Genomic DNA, 24,416 nt, shown 5'->3' with positions numbered 1-24,416 from the left:
TCTCATCTTCATTTTCCCCACATTTTAGCAATTCTGAAATGGGATTTTACTCTGCGGAGGAAGGCCGGGTCTCCACCCTTGCCTATCTCGTCCGGGGCGGACGTCGCAGCGCAGTGGGTCTGCGGCGCGGCGTTCCGGGGCTGGGCGCAGTGGCCTCAAGAGCTCACCGTGAGTGCGGGAGCCCGGGGCTGTGACACCGGACCCGCGCCGGGCACGGACGCCTGGGGGCCCGCGGGGAGGCGCGCGCGGAGCCGGCGACAGCGGACCGGCTGGCGAGGCTGACGCGCCGCCGCGCTTGCAGTCTCGCTCCGTAGCCGGAGTGCGCGCCGCTGCTCCCCGCGCCTCGGAAGTGCAGCGGACCCCGCTGTTGCCGCCGCCCGATGGCGAGGCTGCGGGATTGCCTCCCCCGCCTGATGGTCACGATCCGGTCCCTGCTCTTCTGGTCCCTGGTCTACTGCTACTGCGGGCTCTGCGCTTCCGTCTACCTGCTCAAACTTTTGTGGAGCATCGGCAAGGGACCCACGCAGACCTTCCGGAGGGTCGCCCGGGAACACCCTCCAGCGTGCTTGAACGACCCCTCTTTGGGTACCCACTGCTACGTGCGGATCAAGGTGAAGGCCGGCGCGGGCCCGGCGCTATCGCGAGGGAACGTGACGACTGTGAGAGCAGAGGGCGCCGGGCTGATCCTTGCATGACTCCAGGCCCAGCGTCCCCTAGTGTTCTCGGGGCTCGCAGGGCGTGCGGCGGGGACGGGGAAGGTGCCAAGGGGATGCGAGAGGGGCGAGGTGTCGCGGGAGAGGGTCGGGATTGTGTGTCTTTACGGTCCCTGTTTGTTGCGTGCGTGCGTGCGTGTGTGTGTGTGTGTGTAAGACAGAGAGAGAAGGTTATGTGGAATTTCTCTAATAATCTGGGTCCTATTATATTACTGTCCGCTCTTCCTCCACTACAACAACGCAGAATAATTCTGCTCCCTCTCCTCCTGTAAGGGGAAGCTGTCGTCTGTCACCTCTTTGCCCTTTAGAGCTCAGATAAGCTGTAGGGAATTGTTACTGGTGGCGCCCTACTGTCTCAGGAGGCTGTCCTCCTCCAATTTTAGAGATTGAAAGAGTAAATAGAATAAGTCATTGGAAATCAGGAGTTTATTCAGATCAGCAGAATGGAGCATTCACAGATGACCTAAGCAACATGAAACAATAAATAAATTGTGTACGTTTGTGGGGAAGGAAGCAGACTTATGATGCCAGAGACCAAAGGAATGGCACAAAAAGTAAATGTCAGCTATGCATGCAGACTCTAATTGTCCATGCTTGTCCCAAGGTTTCTTACAGCCCTCGGATATTCTATTTCCTGAGGCTCCAGGTGGTGAAGGGAGATGGCTTCTTGAAATGCACCCTATAGTCTGACTCGCAGGCCTTTCAAAAATAGCCTACATGAAAGGATATTTTTGTCACCAGGTCTGGGATTCCTATTAGGAACTAGATTGCCCAGCAGCTGAAGTTCAGAAAACCAGGGGGCATGTCTTTCTTACCCTTATTCAGCCTGGAGTTGATATGAGAATTTAAATGAGTTAATATGTGTAAAAACAAATAAGAGAAACCAAAAAACTTAGAACAGTGCCTCGCACATAGTAAGTGAAATGAAGTATTTATTCACTAAATCCAATCAAGTGCCCACAGCCTTTCAGCTTCCAAGACTCACCACTAATAAAAGAAGTTATTGAACTTCTGGGAAGGCATTCAGCAGTTGAGGGCAGGGCTTCCCTAGTGGCACAGTGGTTGAGAGTCCGTCCGCCTGCCGATGCAGGGGACACGGGTTCAATCCCTGGTCCGGAAAGGTCCCACATGCCACGGAGCAACTAAGCCCGTGTGCCACAACTACTGAGCCTGCGTGCCGCAACTACTGAAGCCCACGTGCCTAGAGCCCATGCTCTGAAACGAGAAGCCACCACAATGAGAAGCCAGCACACCGCAATGAAGACCCAACACAGCCAAAAATAAATAAATTTTTTTAAAAAAAGAAATACACTGATGTGACATGAGGAGCAGGCAGCCAGGGGAACTGTACGTGCACCCTCAACAGAAAATGCTAATGTGGGAAGGAGAGAACTAAAAATAAGGAAAGGTGGTGTGAATTATATAACTGATGGCACAGCCCTTGATGGGCAAGCTGAGAAAAGTACATGAGTAGGAGGTAAATATGGCAGGAATATAAATGCAGATCAGAATTATTTACATGTCCTGCAGAATTTGAGTGCGATGAAATGTGACACATCAGTAAGAAAATTGTGACTGTTTCAGAAGCTCATAATATATAAATTGACCTTGTAAATAGAAGGAGAAGAGAATGTTGACAAAAGTGAATCTTTCAATTTACCCTGTTAATAAATCATGGTTATTTTTTCCTTTTGAAAATTAATATACTTATTTTATTTCTTTATATTAAAAATAATGCAAGTGAAATTTTTTTAACGGCATGGAAATACTAAATGTACTACTTTTTACAGTCAACACAAAACATCGCTGAAATTTCATGCCCTCTATTTCGTACTGCAGGATTCGGGGTTAAGATTTCATTATGTTGCCGCTGGAGAAAGAGGCAAACCACTTATGCTGCTGCTTCATGGATTTCCAGAATTCTGGTAAACTTACCAACTAACTTTTTCTTTTGCACTAAAGACTCGGCTTATCATAGAGTCATTTTCTTATAATGACTTTTAATAGACCCCATGCTATGATCAAGTACTGGCCTAGAGTTATTATTCCTAAATGTTCCTCAGTCACAGGAATGGTGTTCCTCCTGTTTTAAAGAAACATGCATATTATCATCCTAAATTTTTTTTTGATAATTAAAAGAAGTATCATTTAGTGTTTCAAATTTCTGAATAGTCGATTACAAAACAGTTTTTATAGTACCTACTGTGGACAAAATACAACATTGGATGGAAAAGGAGATTTGCAAGAAATGAAAGAATTAGAGTGCCTGTTACCTGGCAGCTTTTGGTGAGACTTGGGGTGAGGGAAAGGCAGAGGGAGAAGAGGGCTCATGGAAACTGAAAAGGAACTCTTTCCTATGCACTTAGTAACAGGCTCAGATGAATGCAGGACAAATTAAGGATTGGAATATTTCACATTGAGAAGAAAACCTATAGCCAAAAATACACAGTTGCTAGTTACCTAGAAGAAAATGTTCTGTTCTCCTTTGAACCCCACAGAGCCAAGTAAGTACAGATGAAACAACACATGATTAAACTCTTAAAAAATGAATATCTTTTTAAAAGATGGTACATATCAAGGTGGTAAAAAGAAAATCATATTTTTGATAGCTCAAGGCTATGATCTTGAGATGGCTAAATGGACCAAAAAAAAAAAATCATATTCTTTGAACTGACTCAAATGTAGAATATATGGTATGTTTTTAAAGTTCTGGGACAATGCTCTGTCCCTAAATGTCTCCCTTACTTTCGCTCTTAACACCTAGAATTCCACCATTACATATTCCTCACTTCCTTTAGAGTTTTAAAGATTTTGGGTCATCCAAAGTCCTAATTTAAAATACATCTAGGGCTTCCCTGGTGGCGCAGTGGTTGAGAATCCGCCTGCCAATGCAGGGGACACGGGTTCGTGCCCCGGTCCGGGAAGATCCCACATGCCGCGGAGCGGGTAGGCCCGTGAGCCATGGCCACTGAGCCTGCGCGTCCGGAGCCTGTGCTCCGCAACGGGAGAGGCCACAACAGTGAGAGGCCCGCGTACCGCAAAAAAAATTAAAAACTTAAAAAAATAAATAAATAAAATACATCTAGCTGTGAAAGAGATATTACCTTAATACACTTTAGTTAATACTTTTCAAATGAAAGGGAGTTTATTAATAAATGCATTGAGATTGCTAGTGCACTAGGAAGCATTAGGCATCGAAGAAAAGAACGGAGAATGGCAAAAACCCATCTAGCTAATCATTTTCCCAGAGGAAAAAGTCTATGACATGATTGGCTCACAAGTAAAATGTTAGTCTGAAGCGTTAGTCAATCTGCATAAAGTAACATGGGCAGTGAATTGTGGCTCAGCCACTTAATTGCTGCAGGACCCTGCACAATCTACAAGAATCTTGCAGAGTTGTGGGGATAAAGGGAGTCAAAATATGTGAAAGGCCGTTCCCATGACCCCAGTGAATACTCAATAAATATTCATTTTCTTCCTTCATTCCCATTCACTCAGTGTGGAGATCTATGTGCCACCACTAGCATCCTCAATGCATTTATTAATAAAGTCCCTTTCACTCATAAAGTTTTTCTAAAGTGTATTAAGGTAATACCTCTTTCAGAGCTAGAGGCTTTTTAAATCAGGGCTTTGGATGACATAAAATCTTTAAAACTCTGAAGTAGGTGAGGAATATGTAATGGTGGAACTGCAGGTTGTTAAGAGTGAAAGTAAGGGAGAAATTTGGGGACAGAGCATTGTCCCAGACCTTTAAAAAATAATTTCCTGATTCTGGCTGCTGATGATGATAGTTAATACTTCCTGAGCATTTACTATGTGCCTGGCACTCTTCTGAGTGTCGCAGTACCCTTCTGAAATTGGCAGTGCCAGAAAGTAAGGTACACCTTTTTCTTAAACTTCAGAGCTGACCTCTGCTCTAATATATCCTTGGTATATAGGAATGCTAATGATCTAATAACATACATGGATTTTTACCTTTCAAATTTCACACCTTATAGAAAAATTCAAAAGTTAACCAACAATGTAAGTATACCTTACTTTAACATTTAAAATCATCATTCTAAATAAAATTCATGATCTGAGTGGGGAGAGTTAACTTTTTAGAAAGAAAAGATTTAAAGGCTCTTCTCTTTCTGTACCTCATACCAACCCCGATACTTGTCCATGCTCTTTTTCCTCCTGGAATGTCACTTCTTTATATGCGGAAGATAAAGATGAACCTGCAACCACTTCAGCCACTTGGTAATTGTTTTGAGGAGGCCCAGAAAATAGCAGTGATACCCATTTAATATAGGACAGTAGATGCTCTGTGTCATACTTTAAGAAAAGATACTTTTGCACATTTTTCACAGCACTGTCCCATTATTTACTCTTCATGAGACCCCTTTTGCAAAACAGAAATGCCTGGTGATTCTTGTCCATGTCCTAGAATCTTCAGTGGATAGGACAGTCTAGGAGGGGGCCCAACACCAGTCACTGGACATCAGACCCATTTGCTCCAGCAAAATCAAGTCTTGGCTTTGTCCAAAAGGGTTATTGAGAGGAATGGTTTAGTTTTGAAAAAACTCCTATAGATATTTTTACTCTGAAGAGCATATATTAGGAAATATATGCAGATCATGGGAATGAGTCCCCTTCTGTTCACCAAATGTACTATTTTGTTACTCCAGCAAGAGGCTTGCTATAATGTAAAACAACAATAACAGCAAACCCTGAAAACTGAGTTACTCAAATAGACCATATTGAATTCACTGAACTTTGCTAGCCATTAATCTGAAAGCTACCTGGTTGTTCAGGGAGATTCCTAGAGCAACTACATGGAGATTGCTGTTAATCAAAAACTTCTATTTGAGTGTGTCCTACCCTAAACCAAGACCTCTATGTTGACACTTACTCTGTCTTTCCTTCCAAATTACCACTATTCCCCATTATACAATCTAGTCAATTCCATTCAGGAAAAAGTCAATTTGAATCAGAATTTAGGATAAAGCTGCTTTGATTAAGCCACTTCAAGTCTCTCTCTCTTGAACTTTCCCTTTTCTTTTTCAAAAAACCCCTTCTCTTGCACTTCTCCCCTTTTTAAGAGCCAAAAAAACTTTATCTGGCACTTCAAACCGATTTCAATTTACATTATAAATATAAATATTATTCCTCTATCAATCAAGTTTTGCCTAAATACACATGAATTTATAAGCTTCTTTGTAGATCAGGTAGGTCAGATTATTTGGTACAGTGAAAACAAAATAATCATAAATTGGCAATGTGTGTAAAACTGCTTTTTAAACAGAAAAGTACTATACAAATGTAATGTATTATTTGCATTTATCATCAACTAAGAATAGTTGTTGAGAATTGACATTTAATGTATACTATTAGATGTTACACAGAAACAATAAAATTCTGTCTTCTTTTTTAAAATATAAAGGAAACATCAAACAATATACACATCTATGAGAACTTTAGCTAAATTAGCCCAAAATAAGGCTGTTTTTCAAAGATGATTTTTCTCCCCCTCTATCTCCACCTCAATTTGCATTGCTTTTAAAAATATTTTGAGCTGATGCAGGCAATTTCTGGCAATACACCAGCTGTATGGGATGCATTCGTCATTACTCAAGTGCTGAGGCAAGTGAGGGCTCGTCATCCATACAGCCGAGCAGAATCTGATGACTGCAACTTTTTCTCTCTTGTGAAGGGGAAGAAGGTATTCTACATTTCAAAGAGGCTAGCCTGGTAAACCAGGGGTCCTCCGTATGTTAAGAATAATAACTAAGAAAGAGGTTGCTTTTTTTGAAGTGTCCTCTGCTATTACCTAAAGCTACCAGAGGGGCGAAAAAACAATGTGGATGAAAATAGCTAGATTTGTTTATTTATAATATTGTCAGGAGTTACTGATTTTGCAGTATGTTTTATTCCTCTATCAAGGGGGTTGTTTTGTTTTATTCATGTGAATGACATACCCATCAATCTATCACTGGGGTGATTTCTTCTTCAGTTTACAGTTAATGTGTAAGTCAAATATGATTTATTTATGAACTCTAGGAAGATTGCATTTAAAATTTATTTTGTACTTTATTAAGATAGCAGTTGCAATCCTTAAACATTCTTAGAAATGTTTAAGATATTGTTTGGCTCCACTCATTGATAATAGCAATAGTTGAATTTATTTGGAGGCAATTTAAATTATTAATAAGATAATGACATGCAGGTATTATGTTTGCATAATCTCTAATACATTAAATGTAAAATGTTACAGGATTGTACACATTTTTTTGAGTCAAATTTCTACCTTGAAATCTCTAATTAAATGAATTCTAAGTGAAGACACAAGTATTTAAAATATTAAAACAATGCACATTTTAATAGAAATTGAGTATAAATTCCCCAACAGGAATCTGGGAACTTTAGTTCAAGGTTGTCTCAAGGTTTGAACTGAGACAGAGTTTTATGGAACAACTCGTATTTCTAGCACTATCATAATTCAGTGCTTTCATTTGTTCATTGTTTTACTTAGTCAGCAAATCTCTACTGAGCACCTACATGTCTACCAGATAATTCGGGGAGCTCACCATCAAATGGAAGTGCCAGGCACCAACAGATTAGTGTCTAGTAGACTTGTCTGTACACTCTTCCCAGTGCACTGAAGAGTGTACAGACAAGTGCGAGAGTATGGAAGGGGCCACCCAACCCACCTGTGAAGGAGGGAGCCTGGGAAGTCTCCTGGAAGAGGAGGTGCCCAGCATGAGGAGTTCAATGAGGGGTGAAGGACAGGGATTGTGGGGAGTAGGGGAATGATGGGGAGGGATGATGTTTCAGACAAGGAGATTATATAAACAAAGTCATAAAAACAAAACCCATGTTTATTCACTGCAAGTAGATTAGTGCGGCAGAGGCAGCATAGCATGGGCTCTCAGGCCAGACCACCTGGGTTTGAATCCTGGCTCTGCTGTTTGCTAAATCTGTGACCTTCAGCACATCCAGGAACCAATCTGTGCCTCTGTTTCTTCACCTGTAAAATGGGGATAATAATAGTACCTACTTCATAGTACTGCCTTGAAGATCAACATCACTATGTGTGAAGCACTTAGAATTGTGCCTGGCATGTAGTAAAACTGTTATAGATGTTAGTTCTTTTTATTATATAGCAAATGACAGAGTATAAATTAGTCAGGCTGGAAGATCGGGCAAGTCAAATCTTGGAGGTTTTGTGTGCCAGAATAACATGCTTGGGCTTCACATTATGAGTAACAGAGTCAAGAAAAGCTGTTAAGCTGGGAAATGACCTGACAGAGTTTGTGTTTTTGCTAAACCACTCTGGTTTGTAGAAGACAGAGCCAAGGGGAATGAAATGGACACAGACCAATCGATAGGCTGCTGTGTTAATGGAGGCCTGAATGAAGGTAATGATAGCAGGGATGGACAGGAAAAGTGATTAAATAAATATTTAAGAGGTTAATCTACTGAACTTTATTGATTGAGTATGAGGGATTATAAAGAGGGAAGAGTTGGGCTTCAGTTATGAAGACGTAAAAAAATCAATTCACAGGGCTTCCCTGGTGGCGCAGTGGTTGCGCGTCCGCCTGCCAATGCAAGAGGTTAATCTACTGAACTTTATTGATTGAGTATGAGGGATTATAAAGAGGGAAGAGTTGGGCTTCAGTTATGAAGACGTAAAAAAATCAATTCACAATGTTAAGTAAGGCTATGAGAAAATAATAAAATCATATGTGTTGACAGAGGAGTATCTTTAAGGAATGAAACTGCTTCATTTGTTTATTACAAACCAGAGACAAGATTATCAAGATTGCTATGGCTTTGCTAAGAAAGACACTTTTTGTTAACATTTTCAAATCCATATTAATTGGCAGTGCTTTTGCAGATTTTTACAAATTATAGATATCCTAGTAATAGATCGAAGACTCTATCCATTCATAATTCCAAATATGTGTCTGACACCCTTCTTGATAATCTACCTGCTGATGTAAGGTGGTTGATTTGCTTTGTTGTTCTCATGGCTTTGTGTCACTTCACACTGCAGTCCCCTTGCACTATTGGTTTATTATCTCAGATCACTCTGTTCACTTTCCTATTGTGCTCCAAAAATCCTTCCAGACAACAATCTCCCATTTGGCTTGTGTCAGATAATTTTGCACTGTGTTTTCATGGACAGATGTGCATGCAGATGCTTTTTGATAAATGCATATTTTGAGTTCCATAACATAGTGAGTCGCTTTGAAAAATCCGTGTCTCTTTTTCTGTTTGTTATCCATGATGATTTTGCTTATTAGAAGAAGGTAATCTCATGGATCTCTGTATTTCAATTAATTCTGCAGTTTTATTATCAAGCACAGGGGGAACACCTGGCCCAGCAGAAACTTCTAGGACTTGGCTGTCACTATGGCCATTCTAATTAGTCAGTTCCTGTGCCATTTTGGTTGTTAAATGTTTTAAATATCACACTAGCTTATGCTGATGGTTCAGGATCTTCCCCCCAAGATTTTGTTTTAGCAAGTGGAGGTTTATCTTTTTTGTTTGTTTTTATTTTTGGCTGTGTTGGGTCTTCGTTGCTGTGTGTGGGCTTTCTCTAGTTGTGGCGAGCGGGGGCTACTCTTCGTTGCGGTGCGCGGGCTTCACATTGTCGTGGCTTCTCTTGTTGTGGAGCACGGGCTCTAGAGCGCAGGCCCAGTGGTTGTGGCACCTGGGCTTAGTTGCTCCGTGGCATGTGGGATCTTCCCAGGCCAGGGATCAAACCTGTGCCCACTGCATTGGCAGGTGGGTTCTTAACCACTGAGCCACCAGGGAAGCCCAGAGGTTTATCTTAAGTAGTTGTTTTATTGGATTCTTTCCGTGAAAATATTTTTTTAAATCGTCAGACATTTTCATCCATGAGTAACCCATTGTTATTACTAAAAACATTGAGTCCTATTTGACAGTGGACTAAGGTGAGTAAAATCTCCCTTCTAGGAAAATATATTTTCATCTCACAAATTTTTTGGGAGAATCAAATGGTGCAATATGCAGAAGCATTTATAGGTACAGACTCAGTGATTGTGGTGAGCATTATTTAAGAAAAGCTTAGAAAATTGACTTCTTAAATACATTTCTTAAGGTCTTAGTATCTGATATTTTGTAGTTTCTATAAACCCTGGCCCTTTGTTACACCCCACTGGACCTGGTTAAAAAAAAAATGTAATTTTAATAAAGAACGTCAGTGCTTATTTCTCAAACAGTTCTTTTCTTTCCTGCCCACACACAGCTATATAACCTTTCTCAAAAACAAGGAGTTTCTTACAGCTTTCCACTTAGAAAATCTGTAATGTTATTCTTTGTATTAGTTACTGTGGTATTTTTAACGTTTCTTATTTCCTGCAGGTATTCTTGGCGTCACCAACTAAGGGAATTTAAAAGTGAATATAGAGTTGTAGCGTTGGACTTGAGAGGCTATGGAGAAACAGATGCTCCCATTCATCGAGAGAATTATAAATTGGACTGTCTAATTACAGATATAAAGGATATTTTAGACTCTTTAGGTAGGTTTTAAAAAACAGTGTTAATTCTTTTTAAGGGACTAACATTCAACAAATTGTAAACTGATTACCTCATTTCTTCCATCTACCTGAGCTGTTATCTAGATCCTGTCACCTTGGTGCATATAGCTCAAAATATTTATAGAGGCAATTTAAAATAACACAACCAGAATAACTATTCTGTCTACCAGCCAAAAGTGACTCTCAAAATTTGTTTCTAAAAATTGACTTAATGTATACTATCTTTTTCAGAACTAGTTATTAGAAATTTGATTCTTGTTCTCAGAAAATTTATTTCTTCAGAACCAACACCTAAATATTTATTTAAACATGTTGTAAGATGCAGAAACACTTGCATTATCTTTCTTGTATTGATCAGCTAGTGCCACAATAATATTGTGTAACAGACCACCCCAAACTCAGTGGCATACAGCCATAGGCATTCATTCCTGTGCTCCTGGATCTTCAGGTCAACTGTAGGATGGACCCCTCTGCGTCTTTGCCTCAGGCTACAGGTCCAGCTGGGATTGGCTTCTCACTGTGAATGGGGCTGGAGCCCCAGCTAAAGGAGAGTACCTATTTGCGGGAAGCCTTCTCCTGGCTATGGTTGAAGTGGCAAGAGGATGAACCCAGTTGTAAAAGCATATTTCAAGTTTCTGGTCACAGCTCATTGGTCAAAGCAAGTCATATGGCTGAGCCCCAAATCAAGTTATACACCCACCACAAAACCAAAGCAAATCACACTGCCCAGTCTAACATCAAAATATCAAAGGGGTGGTGAAGGAACTTCCCTGGTGGTCCAGTGGTTAAGACTCTGCGCTTCCACTGCAGGGGGCACAGTTTGATCCCTGGTCGGGGAGCTAAGATCCCTCTTGTCTTTCAGCATGGTCAGGAAAAAGGTGGTGGGGGGACTTCCCTGGTGGCACAGTGGTTAAGAATCCACCTGCCAGTGCAGGGGACATAGGTTCAAGCCCTGACCCGGGAAGATCCCACATGCTGCAGAGCAACTAAGCCCACGCGCCAGAACTACTGAGCCTGTGCTCTAGAGCCCATGAGCCACAACTACTGAGCCCATGTGCCACAACTACTGAACCCATGTGCCACAACTACTGAAACCTGAGCACCTAGAGCCCGTGCTCCGCAACAAGAGAAGCCACCTCAATGAGAAGCCCACGCACCGCAACAAATTTGATCCCTGGTCGGGGAGCTAAGATCCCTCTTGTCTTTCAGCATGGTCAGGAAAAAGGTGGTGGGGGGACTTCCCTGGTGGCACAGTGGTTAAGAATCCACCTGCCAGTGCAGCTACTGAGCCTGTGTGCCACAACTACTGGCATCCATGCTCCACAACAAGAGAAGCCACCACACCACAACAAAGAGTAGTCTCTGCTCGCCACAACTAGAGAAAGCCTGCGCACAGCAACGAAGACCCAACACAGCCAAAAATAAATAATAAATAAATAAATTTATTAATAAAAGGGGGGAGCGGTGAGGTATACTACCTCTATGGCAGTGGGGAGAGGGGAGGAGTAAATATTTTTTAAAAGTAATCTAATACACTATATCCCTTTTGACTAAAACCCAGCTGCTACCATCGATATGTTAACAGAGCCAGTATAGTGAGAAACCCATGAAATCAAATTAAAGACCCTTTTCTACAACAGTCTAATGAGAACGTAGATCAGGTCAATATTCTTAGAGGGGAAAAAATGGATGAGGTCTGGGGGTGTCAATGCAGTGTTGTAATTTACTGTGATTACAGTAAAATAGACTCAGAGACAATGATTTCCGACAGCCATATTTCTTTCACATTTTGTGGTAATTCAGTCAGACTTGGCCTAAATTTGTCATCATGAAATTTTCCAGTTAAATCAATAATGTAATCTTGCTTATGACCTAATTATGTGTAGTCTTTACCATGGTTTTCCAAACTCAGGTTTATGTGACCACAGCTGAACTACTTCCGATTTTTTTTTTTTTTAAAGTATAAATTCCCAAGAGAGATTCTGAGGTCTATAATGGATCCTGGGCATCTAAATTTTCTAAAAAGCTACCCTAGGTGATTCAGACATACAGGGTTTTGGAAACACCAAGCTCAATGTCTGCACAAAGTGCATAATTAGGGTAGGGGAATAGAAAGATTAGTTTTAGAAGCATACCTATTTTATGTGTGGTAATGATGCACCCACCTGTTTCTTTTCAATGATGCCAACATTCATTTCTCAATTACAGGGTATAGCAAGTGTGTTCTTATTGGCCATGACTGGGGAGGCATGATTGCTTGGCTAATTGCCATCTGTTATCCTGAAATGGTGATGAAGCTTATTGTTATTAACTTCCCTCATCCAAATGTATTTACAGGTGAGTTTAAATTTCCTTTAAGACATCTTTGATAGCGTGAAAACTCACTATTGTCACTGACATGGATTAAAAACAGCAAAAGTTGATTAACATAATATTTTTTAAATTAAATGACTAAAATATGATATTAGCACATGATAATGTCAGCTATCTCAGCTTTAAATATTCCTGAAGAGTCACAGGAAGTGTTGCTTTATATTTGCTTGCATCATTTTATTTCTTTTTAGAAAACATTTTACCGCTAACTTAGGGAGAGTTAAAGAGTTAAAGGGAAAATGCAGTAACATTACTTTGACAGTAATGAATATTGACAGCCTAGAAATAAATTTTCCTCTTGCCTGACTCCTTTGGCTGTCAGAAATGGCAGCATTCTTTAAAGCAGCAGTTCGCAAATTTTTGGTCTCCTTTATACTCTTAAAAATTATTAAGACCCCATTGAGCATTTGTTTATATGGGTTATATCCATAAACATTCACTGTATTGGAAATTAAAAATGAGAATTTTAAAAATGTTTATGTATTAATTCATTTTTAAAAAATAATTAATCCAGTACATATTAGCATAAACATTTTACTGAAAACTAACTACATCTTCCAAAAGAAAATTTTAGTGAGAGGAGTGTCATTGTTTTACATTTTTGCAAACCTCTTTAATTTTTGGCTTAATAGAAGACAGCTGAATTCTCATATCTGCTTCTATATTCAATCTACTGCAAATGTTTGAAGTATATGAAGAAATCTGGCCTCACACAGACTTGTAATTGGAAAAAGGAGGAGTATTTTAATAGTCTTTTCAAATAACTGTGGATGTTCTCCTTTAATACTACACCAAACTCAAAAATTAGTTATTTCTTAAAGGTTAGTAACAATGTGGAATCTGATGTCATATTAATGAACTTTTTGTACTCTGTCACATTAAAATCCATTGGTCTCTCTAGCACTTTGAATGGATTTTTTCTACCTATGCATGATTTTGCAATCATCACGCATTGGAAGATATTGGTTCATTGAGTTATGCAGATCTTCCATAAGTTGACACATTTCATTGTATGCTATCAAATCATGTTCATTAATATCACCCCAGTTTCATCAAAAAAGCCTTTGCAAAGCTGTCAAGCTCACAGTAGCAGACACAGGTTTCCAAAATTCTAATTTTCATTTGAAAGTTTGAACTTTATCATTGACAACAAACACTGTTGATTGTTTTCCCTCAAGTGACAGGCTCACTTTGTTCATTTTCAAGAGACTATCTGTTAAATACCCAATCTGACTGATGATAGTTTGTTAGTCATTCTCTCAAGTAAAAATGGTGTTCCATTAAAAATGCAGCTAATTCAACTTATCAGACAATTGCAGAAGTGCTTTTCCTCGAGACAATCATTGTATTTGGGTGTTGAACAGAACTGCCTTATTTTCTATTTCATCACGATGTTAAAGAGCCGTATACAAAAAGGTAGAAATTTAATAAAATTAATAATTTTTGCTATTTCATCAAAGACATTCTTAAGTGAAACCGCCACTTAATTTTATGTATTTATGTACTTGTTTGTTTACAGCAAGTGTGTGGTGGTGAAGAATACAGTGACTGCTGGTATTGTTTAGTGTCACCGCCTTGATTTGTGCTCTGGCAGCAATGGCTTTATCTACTATTGCCTTTGTACCAACTGTGCAAATGTCGGCAAAATGAGAAAAGCTAGTTGTATTGTTTTGAAATAATTTGACCATCTGTGTCCTTTAAAAGGGTCTTAAGGATCCCCAGGGGTCCACATGGACTATGTTTTGAGAACCTCTGCTATAAAGAGAACCCTTAATCTTAAGAGTGATTAAAAACAAACAAAAAAACCTGTGAACAATGGCTAGTCACATTTTTATTTGTTTTTCACAAAAATTATAATTTTGTCCTCTTTAACTACCCTTGTCAAATTTTCTGAGGTTCAGTACTGTCATGACCCACAGTAGCCCTCCGGGGAACAAAAAATTCAGAAAAACATATTTTTATTTCTTCCTCAAAATTAAAGTAGGTGAGGGAGAAAGGGAACATGACTACATAAATACTGTATAAGTATAAAAGTTAAATTTTAGATACATATTCAATTGTCCTATCTCAGCTGAGGTAATAGCATAGCTGCTTAGGAATCAAATATCAGGGCTTCCCTGCGGTGGCGCAGTGGTTGAGCGTCTGCCTGCTGATGCAGGAGACACAGGTTCGTTCCCCGGTCCGGGAAGATCCCACGTGCCACGGAGCGGCTGGGCCCGTGAGCCATGGCCGCTGAGCCTGCGCGTCCGGAGCCTGTGCCCCGCCAACGGGAGAGGCCACAAGAGTGAGAGGCCCGCGTACCGCAAAAAAAACAACAAATATCAAACTGAGGTTCATCATATTTTTCTCAGTTGCATTAGGCAATAGAAGTTGTGCTACATGCTTGTTCAATTGATCAGGACCCTAGAGTAAATGTTATTTTGTTGGTGCTGCTATATGGACAAACTGTAATTGGTCATTTCAGTAAGAAAATACTTGGATATTTCTGGAACTATCTTATCAGTAATAGGTTCAACCCTGTTCAGGTCAATATGAAGTCTTCAAGTAATATGACTATATTTTCCCTTAACTGTATTGATATCTCTTAATGCAGAGCTGAATAAATCTTATTCGATGATGACTTTACAAAAAGTATAACATAACAGTGCTCCACTTACCTGAGAATTATAATTCTAAAAACTCCAACCATGTTGAGTACAGTTACACAATTAGAAATAAGAAAAAAAAATCACCTCTATAGCAAGGAAAATAAAAGTATAGTAAACAATACACAACAAATATGTACATTTAATATGTATGATCACATTACTCCCTAGTTTAAAACTTGTGTCTTCCCAAAACACTTAAAATCTTTATCATTCTGGCCTTACCTGACTGGGTTTCTGCTTTTCTTTCTAAAACTCATCTCATACCATCTCCCCCTCCTCATTCACTACATATCAGCCACACTGGCCTTCTTTCTGCTTCTTCAATGTGCCAAGCCCAGTACCTACTTTCTGTTCTTGATGCTCTTCTAGATCTTTGCGTTCAAGGCTCATCCCACATCCCCAGAGAAACCTGTTCCACCACCTTTACTAAAGGATAGTCCCTCCACACCACCCAACCATTACTTTCAATCAGATTACCTTGTTTTATTTTCTTTATGGTATTTTTGCTAAGTAAAATGATCTTTTAAGTATTCATTACTTATTTATTATGTACGTTCCTTATGAATGGGAACCTCTTTTCTCTTGTTCACTGCTAAATCCCCTCTCACACAGTAGATATTCAAAGATTCATTGAATGGATGAATTTTCTCAATACATGAATGAATTTAAAGGAAAGGCTTTAGTTTCCGTTGAGGCCAAATGAATAAGATATTCAAATCAGCCTGTAAGGAAAATCTTTTCAACAAGGGAAAATTACTTCCCCATGTATCCTTAGGAAAAGTGTTTGGTCACTGATAATGACCTTGGAGAAAAGGGAGTGTTGTTTTGGGTTTCCTGTTCCTTTCTGAGTCAACACTTCATAAAGTGGAACTTTCTTTTTATTTAAAGTGCTTTAAGTATTTAAAATACCAAAAATATCCAAAATAAAATATAAGAACATAGAAATTGTTCCAAAGAGAAATATACAGAAGGCTTATTTGTAGATTCTTTTATGGGATCATCTCAAAGGTGAAATTGCCTTAAAAAGAAGTTATTTCAATAGTAAGTAATTCATACCCCTTGGATAAGGTCTAACATGGTATTTTAATTTCAGAATATATTTTACGACACCCTGCCCAGCTGTTCAAATCCAGCTATTATTATTTCTTCCAAATACCATGGTTCCCAGAATTTATGTTTTCCATAAATGATTTCAAGGTAAGTCGAACATGGTGATGGATGTTACAGACTTTTTGTCTGTGATCATTTTGCAGTGTATACAGATATTGAATCAGTATGTTGTACACTTGAAACCAATATAACATTATATGTCAATTATACCTCAATTAAAAAAAGAAAGACTGGTGCCCAAGAGGATGACAAAATTAGGAAGTCAAAAATAAAACATAGACTGAAACACTAAAAACAAACAAAAAACCCAAGAAAACCGGTCCTGCTTATGTTGTTCTGATTTATTTTAAATAATCATTTATTGTACATCTGTTATGTGTTATGTACTGTTAGGCATTGCCTCCTATGCAAAACAATAAGTCAAACAAATAATGTTAATGAGAAACATTTTAAATTAAAATCCATCTTTAAGAAAGAAAAACAGGGAATTCCCTGGTGGTCCAGGTGGTTAGGACTCCACCCTTCCACTGCAGGGTGTACGGGTTCAATCCCTCGTCGGGGAACTAAGATCCCGAAAGCCTTTCAGTGCTGCCAAAAAAAAAAAAAAAAAAAAAAAAAATGGGAAAAGAAAAACAGACAAATGCTAAAACTTAATAAATGTTTCTAAGGCTTCATCTATAGGCTTACTTATTTTTACAGTCTCTATTCGTATGTTTGAGTGCCTGGCTGTTAACTCAATTTTTTCTGAGAGCCTGTTCCCCTACAGGCATACCTCTTTCTAGAGAATATTCCATGGGGAGATGAAGGAATATGAATGTCAGGTAAGAGAATTTGACAACAGCAGAAGTGGAAGCCCTTGGGAGTAAACAAAACCCCCAAACAAAATTAAGCCTGCAGGTATTGGTGTACCATATACACTGACACCAGGAGTCATATGTTGTATCTATTTCTTCGAAGTTAATTAGTTGCTTCTTGTTTGTCCAGCATGGTGTTAAATATTTAGGGAGGTTAAAAAAAGACATAATATTGTTTTACCTGGAAATACTTCTGCATGTACCTCTGACAATAAGGACTTTTTTAAAAAAAGAACATAAATCCAATGCCATTATCAAACCTAACAAAATGAACAACTTGTTAAAATCATTTAATGCCCATTCAAATTCTCTTAATTGTCTCAACTGTCTTTATACACTTTATTTGTTTGAATCGGGAACCAAACAAGGTCTACATATTGTATTTGGTTGTTATGCCTTTTAAAATCTTTAACAGTTCTTTCCTTTTGTTTTTTACCATCACTTTTTTAAGAAGAAATTTGTTCATTTGCTCTGAGGAATGATCCGCATTTTGGATTTGACTGACTGCTTCATCATGGTGTTATTTAACTAGTTCTGCTAACCCTTGTCTTTCCTACTTCATAGGTGCTACTGATCTTGAGGCTTGATTAGACTGAGGTTTAATTTGACAAGAATATTTTATAGGTGGTTCGGTGTATTTCCTAATGCATCACATCAGAGAAGCACATAATGCCTAGTTGTCCCAGTTTTAGTAATGCTAACACTAACCAGTGGGTTCACAAATTGTCAGCCTATCCAAATTGCCTAACAACCAACATTTCACCAAATAATTTTAGCATACCTTGATCGTCACTGCCTAGGTTCATAATTTCTTTAGAAAACAGTGATTTTTTTAGTTCTATTGGGATGGCTAAAAAGTTCCTTCAGTTTTTAAGTAAAAATAAAAGACACGTTTTTTATTTTCACCAAGAGCTTTATTGAACCCTTTGGTTCTACTACCTTCTGCCATTTTTCAGGCAACTTCAAAATTCCATCTTCCCAAAACTTTTTATCCTTTTGAGCAAAGAACTGTTCCAGGTGCCTTTTACAGTCTTCCAGGGTATTGAAATTTTTTCCATTAAGAGAACTTTGTAAAGACCAAAATAAATGGAAATCTGAAGGTGCAGTGTCTGGTGAATATGGCGGATGAATCAGAACTTCCCAGCCAAGCTGTAACAGTTTTCGCCTGGTCGTCAAAGAAACATGCGGCCTTGGTTATCCTGATGGAAGATTATGTGTTTTCTGTTGAGTAATTCCGGATGCTTTTTGTTGAGTGCCACTTTCAGTTGGTCTAATTGGGAGCAGTACTTGTTGGAATTAATCGTTTGGTTTTCCAGAAGGAGCTCATAATAGAGGACTCCCTTTCAATCCCACCATATACACAACATCACCTTCTTTGGATGAAGACCAGCCTTTGGTCTCTTCCATTCCACATTATTGTACAGTATCCACTTTTCATCACCCGTCACAATTTGTTTTAAAAATGGAACATTTTTGTTACGTTTCCGTAGAGAATCGCATGCAGCAATACGATCAAAAAGGTTATTTTTCGCCTAACTTATGTGGAACCCAAACATCAAAGCAATTCACATAACCAAGGTGGTGCAAATGATTTTCAACGCTTGATTTGGATATTTAGAGTATGTCGGCTATCTCCTGCGTGGTATAACGTTTATTGTTCTCAATTAATTTCTCGATTTGATCACTATCAACTTCAACTGGTCTACCCGACCATGGAGCATCGTCCAGCGAGAAATCTCCAGCAAGAAACTTCTCAAACCACTTCTGACACGTTCGATCAGTCACAGCACCTTCTCCATACACTACACAAATCTTTCTTTGCGTTTTAGTTGCGTTTTTACCTTTCTTGGAATAATAAAGCATAATATGCCGAAAATGTTGCTTTTTTTCTTCATCTTCAATATTAAAATGGCTACACAAAAATTCACCAGTTTTGATAAGTTTTTTTTTAATGCACGCTAGTATGACAGCAGTCACAATACAATATAACAAAATTGTTTTGAATAAAGTTAAAGACAACTAAGTGCTACTAGAGCCATCTTAATGTAAAAAAACTGAACAAACTTTTTGGCCAACCCAATATTATTCTTTCTGCTTTTATTAACTGGAATTCATGTATAAAGAAGAATTTCCACATCTATATTTGGTTATTCTGAAATACAGTTCCCACAAGAATGGCAGGACAAATGCTTCATTATTTCCCTTTATAAACAACTTCCAGAGTAATGAATTGGTGCCCTAGAAACCTCCATTGATAACCAATGAGGGTTTTTTTTTCATATCATTATGAGCTCATGATTTTTAAAAATATATTTGATATTTGTCAATTGATTACAGTCATTATTCTCTTTGATGCCCAAATTGTTGCAAGTGTGAACTCCTTCAGGTTGACTCCTATGTCCTCTTGACACAGGAGCCCTTTAGTCAGTGATAGCTTGCTTCCTTAATGTCCTAAGTCCATCATTTTTTTCCTGGAATTTTTTTCTGGGATCAGTCATTTATTGAAGGAACTCTGGCTCCTATTAGTAGGAAATGGTATTTAGAAACCACAGTTTGGGTGTCAAGGTGATCATTGTTACTGACTTTTCATTGCTTCTAGATCTTTCCATTGGACAGAATGTAGACATACATATTTTTTAGACAGAAAAAAATTATGAGTTCTTATTCACATTTCCAAAGCAAATTTAAGACGACAGGGTTTTCACTTAACTTCTATGACTTTATATAAAACATTATATGGTTCTAAGTCAAAACTCTAAAACAAGGTACATTCAGAGAAGTCTCACTTGTCTCTGTTTCCTCTCTTTCTCTGTCTCCATCCTATTTCTTCTTTCTCCCATCGAAAACCATTTTGGTTAGTTTTGTTTCCTCTTTTTATTGTTTCTTTTTAAAAATATAAGCAAATATGTATATATTTGTCTTTTCCTTCTCACACAAAAGATAACGTACTATAAACACTATTTCTACCCTTGTTTTTTTTCCACTTAACAATATACCCTGCAGATGACTCCATCATCAGCATAGAGTTATCTCCTTCTTCTCTTAGAGTACTAAGAACACATAATTCACCATCGTGTATCTATACCATAGTTTATTCATCCAACCCCCCATAGACATTTGTTTCCATTCTTTTTTTTTTCTTAATTAAAAAAAATTTTTTGGCTGTGCTGCACCACGGGGCATGAGGGATCCTAGTTCCCCAACCAGGTATCGAACCTGTGCCCCCTGCAGTGGAAGCACAGAGTCTCAACCACTGGACTGCCAGGGAAGTCCTCCATTCTTTTTCTATTACAAATAATGTTTCAATGAATCACCTGCTGAACATGTCATTTCATATTTTTGCAAGGGTGTTTTGGGGTTGAGGGACCTAATTTTAAACAAGAATCCCAATAATTCTGATTCAGGTGGTTTAGAGACACACTTTGAGAAATGCTGGTATACAGCAGTATTTTTCAAACTGTAGGTGGAGACCCATTAGTGAGTCATGAAATGTTTTGCAATTCAGTAAAGTGGCTTGCAATTTGAATTTTTAAAAATAAAGTAGAACAGAGTTGAAAATATCATTACATGCTGTAATAAGTGTAAGGGCTATTTCTTTAAACTTTTGTTTCAGAAATATATATGTAGAGATATGAACTGGATCATGATGTAAAATGTGTTTGTTACTCTAGGTTGTGATCAAAAGAAGTTCAAACAATTTGGCGGGGGTGTGTGTGTGTGTTTTGGTTGTCAGTAAATAGATAAACTGTTAACTGGAATATCAGGCTTTAGAGCAGGGATAGTACTTGAGCTCAGCCTTGTAGAATGTGAAGAGACACCAAGAAGACAGGATACTTTTCATAAGGGTGAAGTGTCCATGGGGGATTAAAAGGGAATAATATCAAAAATAAAGCCAGGAAAGCAGAAATATATAAAATGTGCTTGTAAACAATGAGGTCTCCAACCTGGCTAGAGCAGAAACTGGGAGCTATCACTGCACACTGACCATCATTCTCTTTCAAAAGCCAAATATTTAGTTACTATTAGGTAATTGAAAAGTTTTAATTATTCTCTTCTCACTTATCAGGCTTTGAAACATCTGTTTACTAGTCACAGCACTGGCATTGGAAGAAAAGGATGTCGATTAACAGCAGAAGATCTTGAAGCTTATATTTATGTTTTTTCTCAGCCTGGAGCATTAAGTGGTCCAATTAACCATTACCGAAATATCTTCAGGTCAGTATAATTTGTTCTTTTTAACTAAACAAAATATTCATTCCATACAGAGCCAATATTTGATTTTTGTTAACATCTTTATTGGAGTATAATGGCATTACAATGGTGTGTTAGTTTCTGCTATATAACAAAGTGAATCAGCTGTACATACACATATATCCCCATATCTCCTCCCTCCCTCAAGTCCATTCTCTACATCTGTGTCTTTATTCCTGTCCTGCCCTTAGGTTCTTCAGAACTATACTTACTGATTATTTTTAATGAGAATTATTTAATCAAGCATTTTCCATTAAGTTCTTTAGCTTAATATACTAAAATCTACTCTCTTAAAATATTTAATATTTTTCTTTGTTTTCTTTCTTTCTTTCTTTATACTGTAGTATAATTGACATATAACATTATATTGGTTTCAGGTGTACAACACAATGATTTGATATTTGTATGTATTGCAAAATAATCACCACAGTAAGTCTAGTTAATCATCTGTCACCATACATAGTTATAATTTTTTTTCTTGGGATGAGAACTTTTAAGATCTACTCTCTTAGCAACTTTCAAATTTGTACATACTTTGTTTTATCTGTAACTTACGTTTCATGTGAAATTTAACAATTTGAAACCTCAGGACCAGAGAATATGCTTTTCTTTTAATTTTCTGAAAGCTTCTCCCTTTTACCCTCAATTCGATCTGGTGAAGAATTTATATTCCTCTTTACTTTTTCACTAATAGTCCTTTTAATAGGGACTAATAGTCCCCTTTCCTTACTGATTCAACTATTACATGCTCACATGTTGTTAAATATGCAGGTAATTATTAGAAAATGTCTTGTTTTGGAACACTTTATGAGCTCCAGAATTTAAGTGACTTGCAAGTTTGTATAACAATCCATGTATCAATAATTAAGAATAGATATATTTTTATATCAGTTTACCCATTCACCAAGAACTTAATTTTTAGGAGCATTACAACCAAATGATGGCCACTTGCATGGGAATCAAAAGTTAAGACCTTGGAGGACATATGTGATATCCTTCACATTCCAGCAGCATCTTATCAACCCCAAGTAGCCACAAGTCAAGCGTTTTTGTAACTAGCGAAAATGTCATTCAGTGCTGGAGAGTGTCTAGTTAGATGTTCCTTCTCATTCTTAGTTAACAGGGATGTAATTAATACCATTCCACTTTTCTGAAAAACAGCTTAGCAGAAGTTGTCAAAAGCTTTAAAAATATGTATCCTCTTCAGCTCAGGAATTCCACTTCCAGGGCTCTAGCCCAAAGAAGTTATCTGAAATGCCAACGATTTGGGCACAAAATGCTCATTGTAGCATCACTTAAAACATCCCCTTCTTTTAAGTGATGCTATAATCAATATTCAATTATACAGGAACGGTCATTTATGGGTTATTGTGCCATAAAATATATGTTTTACAATTATTTTTGAAAAACTATATGAAACAAGAAAGTTATTATAATTTAATATGAAATTTGCATATGTATACTGTGTATAAACTGTGTATATTTACTGCATTGTACTTATGGTTTCAACGATATGTATAGAAAATGACCATTTTTAAATGATGGAATTATGCATGATTTTATTCTTTATACTTTTCAGTATTTAAAAAATACATAATAAAAACTTTATATTTTAAAAAGAATCTTCTTGCGAAATAAATATAGTATCATGTAGTATTAAGGCTCATTCCGTATATATTTTCTGACTTTTCAGTTCCAATTTTCACATAAAATGCATTAGATTATCCAACAAACGATTGAAATACATTTAAACAGTAACACTGTTTAAAGCTCCCTTTCATCACACTATTCAGAAATTCTGGTATCTTTTTGAAGCAAATTATTCTTCATAATGATGAATTTCATATTTAATTTATAGCCTGCATTATAAGTTTTGCAGGGCTGATCCAATTAAAACTTTTATCTGGCCCTTTCTTAAATAGACCATTAAAGTTTTTATTGTACAGATTGATTGCCTAATGCAGTGTTTCTCAACCATTTTTTTCGTCATCACCTCCCTTCAGAGCCATTTTAGGCATTTTTTTTTCCTAATTGCCCCCCACCCCATGAAATTTTAATATCTGTTTATGTACTGTGTGTATACTCATGGTTTATATATAAAAAGCATAATTTTTTTTCACTCTCTCAAGAACAAATGTTCATCCCTTTGGTGGGGATATTGCCCTCCTTAAAAATTTGTGGCCTAAAGAAACATTTGGGGGAATGTTATTTTTAATGTTTACAGTGAGTCTCAAGCCCACGTGTTTTGTTTTTATAGCTGCCTGCCTCTCAAACATCACATGGTGATCACTCCAACACTACTACTGTGGGGAGAGAAAGACACATTTATGGAGGCTGAGATGGCTGAAGGCACAAAGATTTACGTTAAGAACTATTTCAGGCTAACTATTTTGTCAGAAGCCAGTCACGGGCTCCAGCAAGAACAACCTGACATAGTGAACAAATTGATATGGACATTTCTAAAAGAAGAAACAAGGAGAAAAGATTGGCTTTTTCTGTGACGAGTCTGTAATGAAATCGCTAAATAATTTTTTTAAATTGTTCATCAACTTCTTTAAGCTTCATTAGGAAAAATTGTTTTAATATGCTTTATCATAAATAAATATCCTGACAAATGACATCGAAAAAAATCTGAGAATGTGTGAACTTGTAACATAATGTTGGTTTTTTACTTGTTGTATTTTGCACAGAAAAGCATCTGCCTTAAAATGTACACACTTGTACAAAAAGGAAGTCGGAGAAAGTGGCTCAGTTTTGGTTTTTCACGTTATTTACCCTGTTAATATATGGTGCCTTTTACAAATGTATATTAAAGATTAGCTGTGCCATATTAAAAGGCAAAACTGCAATGGTATAAATTTTTATTTTATTGTTCCAAAGTTCTTTTTACTATTTTTTAACCGTTAAAAAATTCTATTA

At 37.7% G+C, this 24,416-nt stretch overlaps 1 protein-coding gene across 2 annotated transcripts; it reads left to right on the top strand.

Annotated features, from left to right (window-relative positions):
• The first annotated feature begins 277 nt into the window (after positions 1–277).
• EPHX4 (epoxide hydrolase 4) lies at positions 278–24,416 on the top strand. 2 transcript variants are annotated; one of them, XM_007101378.2, is made up of 7 exons: positions 278–611; positions 2,553–2,638; positions 10,086–10,243; positions 12,470–12,598; positions 16,376–16,479; positions 21,313–21,461; positions 23,755–24,416. In XM_007101378.2, the coding sequence occupies exons 1-7, from the start codon at positions 381–383 to the stop codon at positions 23,996–23,998; spliced, it is 1,101 nt and encodes a 366-aa protein (XP_007101440.1). In that variant the 5' UTR covers positions 278–380; the 3' UTR covers positions 23,999–24,416. The 2 variants fall into 2 exon arrangements, with proteins under 2 accessions (XP_007101440.1, XP_007101441.1); XM_007101379.4 differs by lacking the exon at positions 23,755–24,416 and adding an exon at positions 17,159–17,213 and having other exon boundaries at positions 325–611; positions 21,313–21,389.

This window comes from Physeter macrocephalus, chromosome 4 (assembly GCF_002837175.3).
Source record: "Physeter macrocephalus isolate SW-GA chromosome 4, ASM283717v5, whole genome shotgun sequence".
In the NCBI taxonomy this organism is placed as follows: Eukaryota; Metazoa; Chordata; class Mammalia; order Artiodactyla; family Physeteridae; genus Physeter; species Physeter macrocephalus.
This window is presented reverse-complemented; position numbering and strand designations above follow the sequence as displayed.

Coding starts and splice junctions, on each gene's coding strand:
- EPHX4 (XM_007101378.2), top strand. CDS start 381: ATGGCGAGGCTGCGGGATTGCCTCCCCCGCCTGATGGTCACGATCCGG. Junction 612..2,552: donor ACTGCTACGTGCGGATCAAG/GTGAAGGCCGGC, acceptor TTCGTACTGCAG/GATTCGGGGTTAAGATTTCA. Junction 2,639..10,085: donor CATGGATTTCCAGAATTCTG/GTAAACTTACCA, acceptor TATTTCCTGCAG/GTATTCTTGGCGTCACCAAC.